The 10,974-nt window shown below is 36.4% G+C and overlaps 1 protein-coding gene across 3 annotated transcripts in view; it reads right to left on the reverse strand.

Annotated features, from left to right (window-relative positions):
- Positions 1–10,974, reverse strand: part of AEBP2 (AE binding protein 2) — a 63,416-nt gene that overhangs the window by 49,048 nt on the left and 3,394 nt on the right. For all 3 annotated transcript variants that reach the window (XM_014540152.1, XM_005866751.2, XM_014540153.1), the window contains exon 2: positions 4,713–4,820. In XM_014540152.1, coding sequence (XP_014395638.1) covers positions 4,713–4,820 — 108 coding nt within the window. The remainder of the gene's footprint in view (positions 1–4,712; positions 4,821–10,974) is intronic.

Consider the following 10,974-nt stretch of genomic DNA (forward strand, 5'->3'; position numbering starts at 1 on the left):
GGGCACGGCCGGTCCCCCTTCTAGCCCCGCCTGGTGGGGGGTGCAGCCTGAGGTCCCCATCAAGCCCCGCCGGGTGGGGGGCGCAGCCTTAGGTCCCCCGCCCTGGCCTGGCGCCACGCCCTTATCTAATAAGGGCAGCCTCAGGTCCCGGCTGATCGCTCATTACAGCTCGTTACGGGAACCCCGCCTCCACTGTGGGCGCAGCCATCTTGTGGCGGCGTGATGGAGTGAGGGTCAATTTGCATATTACCTCTTTATTATATTGGAGGATAAATATAATAGAATCACAATCATACACATTTCACTTAAATACAAATCCTTAAGTGTCATCTAATCAATATTCCACTCAGTGTGTGTCACAGAGAACAGGTGAGAGACAGTTTGCTGTTGCCTCAAATGGCCTGTAGCACCTTCATTCCTGGTAACATGAGCATTTCATGGTACTGAGTGGTATTTTAGTGTTCAAATATTCATGTTTTCACCCACACATACAACAGTGACCCCTGAACTTAAGCCACCTCACATGGTGTTCTGATGAAAAAGCACCATTTCAACAATTAGGAAAAAAAAACCCGGTTTTTAGAGATTGAATGTTTTACATGTTCTATCTCCCAAATCCACTGAAACACTCTACGTCCACTGTGGTGAATGAAGTAGCTGTTCTAAAATCTGAAATGTGGAATGAGGGTTTTTTTCTCCCCTAAATAGATTTATTCAAATGACTAAGACTGTCTTTGCCAGTACTAAGACTATGAAGTACTATGAAACTCCCTAAGGGGCTACAGAAACATAAAGCAGAAAATACCAGTTTCACAAAAGATATAACAGTATTTATTAACAGGTAATATTAAGGAAAACAAAAATTCCAGGTAAAATGCCGGTTTCTTAGTTTTGATAAATGTACCAAAGTAACATCAGATGATAACATCAGAGGAAACAAACTGGGTGAAAGTACAGGGGGACTCTGTACTATCTCTACAACTTGTCCATAAATCTAAACATTTTCCCAAATGCTTTTTAAAATTCCAGGTAGAGCCCAGTTAGAGTGTCATCCTAAAATGCTAAGATTGAGAGTTCCATCCTCAGTTACGGCACACACAAGAAACACCAATGAGTGCATACACAAGTGGAATAACAAATCTATGTTTCTCTCTCAAATCAATCAATCAATAAAATTCCAGGTAGGAAGTACAGCCTACACAAAAAACCATAATGAAGGTACGGTGTGATCCATTTGAGAACTACAAACAGCCTTACTATGGCCAGAACACAATTTCCTATGAAGATATAGTAAGGGAACAAATGAGATTAGAGATGAAGGTAAGAATCAGGAATGAAGACCTTACTTGCATAATGCTAAGAAATGTGAATTTTGCCCTGGCCAGTTTTGCTCAGTGGTAAGAGTATTGGCCCTTAGACCTAAGAGTCACGGGTTCATTTTCTGGTCAAAAGCACATACTTCAGTTGTACCTCAGTTGCAGGCTCGATCCCCAGCTCTGGTCAGGGCATGTGCACAAGGCAACCTATTCACGTGTCTCTCTCACATAGATGTTTCTGTTTCTCTTTCTCTCTCTCTCTCTCTCTCTCTCTCTCTCTCTCTGCCCCCCTCCCTCCTACTCTCTCTAAAAGGTGGGTGGGTAGAAAGAGATTAACCAAAGAACTTGTATACATATATGCATAACCCATGGACACAGACAATAGGGTGGTGGAGTCCTGGGAATAAAGGGTGTAGCGGACTATAAGGGGTAAATAGGAGATAAAAGGGGACCTATGTAATACTTTCAACAATAAAGATTTTTTTAAATAAAAAATAAAATACATCCAATTGAAAAAATAGTAATAAAAGTCCATGGAAAAAATATCCTCAGGTGAGGATTTTTTTTTTTTTAAAAATGTGAATTTTAATTTGGAAAGAGTGAGAAGTTACCAAGAATTTCAAATAGTAGTGACTAACAATCACAGAAGATGAACTGGGGATAAAAGAGGAGGGTAAGAAGTAGCAGTCAAATTCATAATGTACTGCAGGTCAAACTGACAGGATCTGCTACTGCAGATAGGAGGAGTATACAGAAGTTTAGAAATAAGTCAAGAATAATGCAGGGCTCTTGAAACCAGAGTAACTGGATGGATGATCTTACTATTTACTGAATCTCAAGTAGAACCATTTTTGAAATGGAAAACCTCAAGATTTTGTACATGTTAATTAAGTTCAAAATGATCTATTAGACTTGCAAGATGAATATTCTATTCTGGAATCCAAGAAGGAAAGTTAGGGCTAGAGATACATATCTAAGAGTAACCAGAATATAAATAGTATTTATATTCTCACCAAGGGTGAGAGCTCTTAAGAGAGTACTCTCCAACATTTAGAAGTCAGGTAGAGCAGAGGCCAGCAAAGCAGACTAAAGGGAGCAGCCACTGAGCTTGGAAGCATGGGTGAGGGGGGATGAAATACAGGCAAGTGTGGTATCAAGGAGGCCTAGAGAAGAGTAAGTTAATAAAAATCCCACATGCAACGTGCACATGGTAAACACAGCATAGACCTTTCTTCCTCTCAAAGAGCACCGAATTTCCTGATAAACCACATTTATCAGAGAAATGTTTCGTGGTAGCTACTATATCATAGGTGATATTTCTCTAATAAGGGAACTATCTCGTAGAACAGTTTCTTATGTGTGGGTGCACATCGGAACTACTGGAAAGATCTTTTTTAATAAAGCAATGCCTGGCAACATACCCCAGAGAATCACATTTAATTGGTCATGGGTGCAACTCAGGCACCAGGATCTGGATACCTCGTGGCACAGTTCATATAATAAAAGAAGAACCTCTCGCCGAAACCGGTTTGGCTCAGTGAATAAGAGCGTCGGCTGCGGACTGAAAGGTCCCGGGTTCGATTCCGGTCAAGGGCATGTACCTAGGTTGCGGGCACATCCCCAGTGGGAGATGTGCAGGGGCAGCTGGTCGATGTTTCTCTCATCGATATTTCTGACTCTCTATCTCTCTCCTTTCCTCTCTGTAAAAAATCAATAAAAAAATATATATTAAAAAAAAAAAAAGAAGAACCTCTTGATTCTTATGGCTTTCCAAATAATGAGATTCCTACCATTCTCCAACAGTGACCATTCTTTTTTGGGGGGCAGGAGAGATCATTTTTTATTTTTTAGAAGCATGATGATCATTGCAGCTATATTATCCTTATTTATACTCATCTAGAGGCCCGATGCAAGAAATTCGTGCAAGGGGCTCGACCCTCGCAGCCCCGGCTTTGTCCAGAAGGTCATTCAGCCGGTCTAATTAGCATATTACTCTTTTATTATTATAGATAGATACCAACTTTGTATGAGTGGGAGCCTCTTAAAACTTGGCTGCCAAGGCTACACAACATGAGAGCTTCAAATGCAGATACACAAAGACATACAAAACGGCAAAGAATTAATGAAAGATAGCAAATTAGGGTATTTAAAGCTTTATATTATTACAGAGAAAGTATTGAAAAGCAAAAGATTCTCACTGCAATGTATGTGTTGTGTGTAAGGTGATGGATGCATTAAGTAAATGAAGGGAATCCTTTCACAATTATATATGCATATCAAGTCACAATGTACTTTTAGCTATCTTATTTTTATTTGTCAATTCTACTTCACTAAAATTGAAAAGTAAAAGATTTTAATATGAGCAGTATCACTACCATTATAGAGCAAATAATAAAGGTACTGAAGAAATTATTTCATCACTCATCACAGTGAATGATGTAATATTAGTATCACTCACTGTGTCCTGCAACAAATTACCAGAATGTGCTTGAATGCACCAACTATAAGCCACCTTAGAGTGGGTATATAATAGTTTAAGTCTGGTTTGATAAAATTTCTTTTACTCTTCATCAACCTTTTAGGTTAGGTTCTTAGTTCCAAAATACCTAAAAAGATTGGCCAATTCAGACTTGAAAGAAAGGCTGTTTTTTAAACATTACTCTACCACAATGAGAAGTTACTCAACTGTCAATATTATGAAAGGAATCCATCGTGTTGAGCTATAGAAGACTAGTTGCTGAGGAAAAGTTACAGTAAATAAATTAACCCAAGACAACTAAATAACTATAAATACTGTGTTCAAAGTAAACAGAAATATCAGAGTAGGGGGAAAAATGAGCTTACCTGAAACAGTTTCAAACATATACATACAAATTTATCCAGACAAACCACAGCCACATTGACAAGAAAGAAAAAGGAAATCAAAACAATCACTAAATATGCTGTATACAACTAATTTTTTTTCAGTTAAGTAAATATTTGTAAGCAATATTGGGTTTAAACAACTTAGCCTTGATGAAGCGTAATATTAGCTGACTAACAAGAATCAAAATCACAATTACAAAAGAAAAGATCAAGAGAATAGTTTAAAGAATCCCAAAATCTGAGTATGGGAGACAACCAATCGATGTGTCTCTTACAATGATGTTTCTCTCCCTCCCCAAACTCTTCCCTCCTTCCCTTCCACTCCCTCTAAAAACCAGTGGAAAAATATCCTCAGGTGAGGATTAAAAAAAAACAACACATGCATTCAAGTCATTGATCTGTCCACTATTACATGTACTAACATGTTAAAACAAATGGTTCTTTTAAATTTAAGGGCAAAAGTATGCTCATTAAGAATCTTGTCAATTTACATTGAAATTTAAAAAATAAAACTCACATACATTTACTTACCTTGAAAGGTTTGTCTCCACTGTGTGTCAGCATATGCCTCTGTAACCAACTCTGACTGGTTGACGGAGTGTTATATACTTTACAACCTTTCCATAAGCAAACAAATACCTGTTAAAAAAAGAGCAATAATAACTTTCAGTACTTATTTCAACAGTTTTATTCCTTCTAAGCTCAAATGAGCATGTTGTAAGCCTTCAATTGACAAAAAGAGCCAATCAAATGCTTAATGTTAAACTGAACTTCCAGTATGATAAGCTTGTAACCCTTCCTTCCCCCTTAAGGCTGTTGTCCATTCCCTCAATAAGGAACTAATACACCAATGCCAAAGTACCATTCAAAAGGAAATATACAAATTAACAAAACATCCCTAGGACCTAGGTGTATGAACCATTTTGTATTTACTATATGAGGAAACAGGCACATATTAACTGTAATTATCAAGAAAACATAACCCTGGCCCATGTTTCTCAGTGGTTAGAGCGTCAGCCCACACACCAAAGGGTAGAGGGTTTGATTCCTGGTCAAGGGCAAGTACGTGGGTGCGGTAGGCAACCAATCAATGTCAATCAATGTCTCTCTCCCTCACATCGATGTTTTTCTCTCTGTGTGTCTCTCCCCCCTTCCCTCCGCTCCCACTCTAAAAATTAATGGAAAAAAAATCCTGGGGTAAGCATTAACCAAAATAAGAAAACAGATATAAACAATGAAAAAAAAAACAAGAGTCAAATGTTCATTAGCGGATACTGATAGTTGCATCTTCAAAGAATGAGTAATACAACTATCAAATTACAACTAAATTTCTATTATCACATGCACACTACCTATTCTTACATTGTTATAGTCATTAAAAATATTTTTAGCCCTAGCGGATTTGGCTCAGTGGATAGAGCATCAGCCTGTGGACGGAACGGTCTCGGGTTCGATTCCAATCAAGGGCACATGCCCGGGTTGTGGGCTCAATCCCCAGTAGGGGACTTGCAGGAGGCAGCTGATCCATGATTCTGATTCTCTCTCATCATGGATGTTTCTATCTCTCTCTCCCTCTTCCTTTCTCTCTGAAATCAATAAATATGTTTAAAAATAAAATAAATAAAATTTGAAAAAAATATGTTTTTAATTATCTTAAATTGGAAGCAAAATCTAATGCAAAATGTCAAATTAACATAGTTCCAAAAGCAATGGGCATGAGCTACTCTATCATCATAGTAATTTACATTTTTGACTGGGTTTAGAAAATCAGTTTTCTAATTGATTATACTGCCATCAAACTGGATATTAAAACAGATCGCTAAAATCAGCAAAAAAATTATGAATCCCTCCCAGGCAGTGTGCCTCAGTGTAGTGCCTGAGCGTAGACCCTGAACCCGGATGTCATGGTCGATTCCCTGTCAGGGCACAGGCCTAGGTTGCAGGCTCGATCCCCAGCAGGGGGTGTGCAGATGGCAGCCAATTGATGGTTCTCTCTCATTGATGTTTCTGTCTCTCTCTCCCTTCCTCTCTCTGAAATCAATTTTTTTTTAATTTTAAAAAAAGAAATACAAATCTACTGTAATCATCACCTTCAAAGTACCATTTATTAAGCTCTGCTCTTTTCTGAGGTAAGAACAATTATAAATAGAGCCACACTTTGAAGACTATAATGTACTACACATAAACAGGAAAAAACACACAGAACGAAGGAAGCAATCATTAAAATAACAGATCAATTTTTACTCAAAACCAAAACCATTTTACATCAGATAGGTCTAACTAGGCAACATTGTTTGATGTGACTATTCAGAAAGTTATATCCTGATTCCACAAAAGATTTGTGAGTCTTTTTAAGAAGATATGTCATTAACATTTCTTCCTTCATACTTAAAATTTCTGACCTAGTACACATTTATAAAATGATTGCTAAAGTTCCCAAAATTAAAAGCTACCTTTTAAATGCATTCAGGAAAAAAAGGAAAAAATGTGAAGCTACTCCTATGATGTTATGGAAACTAATTCAGTAATATTTGATAATCACATAAGATAATCAATGCTATCTATCAATTTCCTGACTGAAGACTTACTATACTCTTAAAGTCTTAAATTTTTAATCCAGGTTATAAACAGGAATCAAAGCTTGGTTTAAAATTTTCATAAATCATACCCAAAAATCAGAAATGCCTTAAAACAAGTATTTGGGTACAAAATTAATATAATTTATGTAATAACTTTTGTAACAGTGAAGAATTCTGCTGATATAACTCTTAAGTGACCCCTGTGCTGAATTACTCTCAAAAAAATTTTTTTCCAGAAAAATATTCAAACACTAACCTAATATTAACCAACCACTACATTTGAGAGAAACCACAAATCTCTAACTTCTAATTTTTTTCCCCTATGAATAAACATAAGTATGGAGGCAATGTAATTCCATCATATAATAGCCTTAATTGTGAGTAGGTTTGGTCTAGACTAGAGATGGAATAATTTCTAGTAACACTATTAGGGCAACACCTTCAAATTCAAAGAAAAACCATAACCTTTAACCTAGTGAATATTTTAGGAAATGAAATTAAGTGTAAAGAGACCAAAGCTAACTATGTTTACCCATATTTGGATGAAATACTTGTGAAATATTTGAAAAATAATTAGGGGGCAAGAAGAAGGAAGCAATAAACTTGCACAAGGATAGTCCTGATATACACAATGGCACTAAAAATCCACATCAAGGATCCACAAAATTTTTAAAAGCTAAATTTCCTTTTCTAATTTATATTAGAAAATCCCTTGGATAAAAACAGGTAGTCCAAAATCTGACATAAGAATCTTTATTCAAACCTCAGTTCTTTTCTGATGCCAGTTTGTTAAAAATATTTTATACCCTGTTTTTAGAAACGTTCTCATTGCAAAAATTCTAAAAACCAAACACTATAGGAATTAAACCCAAATATGAAAGTTCAAAAATAAAACCTCTTAAGGTTCCTCTATCCTATCTTAAAATGAATTAAAATTTAGCCACATTAATTAGAACATTTGATGTATATCAGGTTGTATTATATGTAACAGAAACAGAAAGAACAAAAGCAAATGACTAAATTCTAGTAAGCTTTCACACTTCACAGCTATGTAATTTTGGAAGAAATCACTTATCTAAGTCTCTTATTTCCCTTTTCATCAAAAACACTATGAACACACATTTGATAACTCCAAAACACGGTAAAAATGTAAGATGATGTATATTCTCTAAGAAAGACGTTAACAGAAAAAATGTTTGTATTAGACATTGGAGATACCTTCTCAAAATAACCACCACCAGATTTTCCTGCAACTGTGGATGAAAAAGAAAGTTACACGCGCACGGCCAGTGCTTCTCAATGGTCAGTGTCGACCTAAGAACCAGGAAGTCACGGTTCGATTTCTGGTCAGGGCAATTGCCTGGGTTGCAGGCTCAATTCCCAGTGTGAGGGGTGTGTAGGAGGCAGCTGATCAATGATTCTCTTTCATCATTGATGTTTCTATCTATCTCTCATCTCCCTTCCTCTCTGAAATCAATAAAAACATTTTTTAGCCCTAGCTGGTTTGGCTCAGTGGATAGAGCGTCAGTATCCAGCCTGAAGGGTCCCGGGTTCGATTCCAGCCAAGGGCACATGCCTGGATTGCAGGCTCCATCCCTAGTTGGGGAGGGGGAAGAGTGTGCAGAAGGCAGCCGATCAGTGATGCTCTCATCATTGATGTTTCTATCTCCCTCTCCCTTCCTCTCTAAAATCAGTAACAATGTATTTTAAATATATATATATTTTTTAAAATAAAATAGTAAAAAATAAAATCAGGAAGGGGTTAAATGGATGATTTTAGAGTTAAGTTCTAATATTTCTCAGGGAAAATTCTTTCTTTTACAAAATGTAAACATACAAAAGAGAAGCATATTTTTTTATATCTATTTTGTCTCAAACCAGTTTGCTCTTTCAAGATCTGTCTAAAATGATAGCTATAATTTTATATCATTAATTTTAGCCACAGTAAATGTATTAACATTTTCAATTTTCTGTTAAAGATATGTAATAAAACAGAGGACAAAAATGTTTAAAAACCTAAAATATTTTTCATGTATCGCAAAAGATATGACAAATCTCATGTTGTATTCAGGAGATATCAGATTGGCGATCAAAACACAAAGTGAGCCCTGGCTGGGTAGCTCAGCTGGTTGGAGTGTCGTCCCATATACCAAAAGGTTTCGGGTTCAATTCCTGGTCAGGGCACATACATGGATTGCAGGTTCGATCCTCAATTGGGGGGCAGCTGATCGATGTTTCCCTTTCACATGGATGTTTCTCTCTCTCCCTTCCTTTCCCTCTCCCCCGCCCCCCCCAAAATCAATAAAAACATATTCTCAGGTGAGGATAAAAACAAAACAAATAAACAAAAAAACGCAAAGTGACCACCTAAAATTGATTTCACTTCCTAGCAGAAATCTGATGTAACCCTGAGAGTCTACAAATTTTATATAACATAAAGGTAACTGGCCTCATTCAAGTCTTTGAATAATATCCTACTAACCCCCCACTCCTAATCACCCTCTGGTCCTCTCCCCTCAAACACACCAAAGAACATATACAAATGCAAACTTAATAAAAGGTGTAACATAACTCCTGCATCAAGAAACATGAACATATTTCTTTCTAGCAACTGTATTTAAAGTAAGAAATAGTTAAAAGAGAAAGAACAGAAGACTAATGGATCTTTTTGGACCACTGAAATCCTACAAGATGAAGTTGCATACCTATCAAAACACTGGGGTTTGAAATTTGATTAGTAAAACAGCTCAGTCTAGTTTTGGAAATCCAGGCATACATGAAATTATGGACACAAGAACATAATTCTATTACATTTAACAAAAAAATTAATATTTTGTGCCTGTTTTTATATTTTAAATAGCAGAAAACCATTTCATGACTCTTTTTTTAAAAACGGTATATTTGTAATTTGCTATTTCAATGGTTAGTGTAACTTTTAATATAGAGTTAAGTATCCAACCACTTTGATACATGAAAAGGTCAGGAAAACTTAACTTCATCTGGCTTCAGACTATAAATATAAAGTCCAAGTGACACAGCAACATTGTTTAAAGGGGGAAAAGGAAGTTTTTAAGCTGTTACATGATGATTTTGTTTTTTTCCAGAGTGAAGATCAAAGTGGGGTGAGGAAAAAAAAAAAAAGATTTAATATAATATTTAAATCTTACTAACCTACTGCTCCAGTAAAATTATCTTTCAATAATTAAAAGCACAAAGTCCTCTAGAGTTACCAATTTTTTCCTCATTTGCTTCTATTCCATTATGATAGTATAATACATATGGTAGAAAAAAGAAATTAAAAGTTTAAAAAAAAACCAATTATGTCATCAAAATCTGCTATTTTCCACTTACTATATGCAGAAAGTAGAACAGCAATTACCAGGGGCTAGGGGAAGGGAAGTCAAGGAAGTTATTATTTAATTGGTACAAACTTCAGTTTTGGATAATGAAAGGTTCTGGAGATGGACAGTGATTATGGTTGTTCAACAATGTAAATGTACTAATGCCACTGAAGTGTGCACTTAAAATTATTTTTTTTCAAGTTCCAAATTTCAAAGAGTTCATTTAAACACACACACACACACACACACACACACACACACACACACACACACTCCAAACAACAGCTACTCAATTTTTTTAAATATATTTTTATTGATTTCAGAGAGGAAGGGAGAGGGAGAGATAGAAACATCAATGATGAGAGAAACATTGATCAGCTGCCTTCTGCATGCCCCTTACTGGAGATCAAGCCCGCAACCCGGGCACGTGTCCTTGACCAGAATCGAAGCAGGGACCCTTTAATCCGTAGACTGGCACTCTATCCACTGAGCAAAACCAGCTAGGGCAACAGCTACTCTATCTTTAAGCATAAAACCAGATCAAGATTTCCAGGTTTTCAAATTCTCATTCACACTTTCATTCTAAAAGCATAGTCTGTATATACACCAATGACTGGTTTGTAGAAAAATTCGGATGTATTTTCTACATTTCTCCAATACATATGTAGTTCAGCAATTAACGTCCTTCAAGAATGAGGATTCTTGCCAGACCAGCATCACTCAGTGATTGAGCAGTGACCTGTGAATCAGGAGGTGACCGTTTGATTCCTGGTCAGGGTACATGATTCCTGATCAATGTTTCTCTCGCATCACTAATGTTTCTATCTCTCTCTTACTCACTAAAATCAATAAAATAAAAAACTAAAAAAAATT

This window comes from Myotis brandtii, unplaced genomic scaffold, assembly GCF_000412655.1.
Source record: "Myotis brandtii unplaced genomic scaffold, ASM41265v1 scaffold237, whole genome shotgun sequence".
NCBI lineage: Eukaryota > Metazoa > Chordata > Mammalia > Chiroptera > Vespertilionidae > Myotis > Myotis brandtii.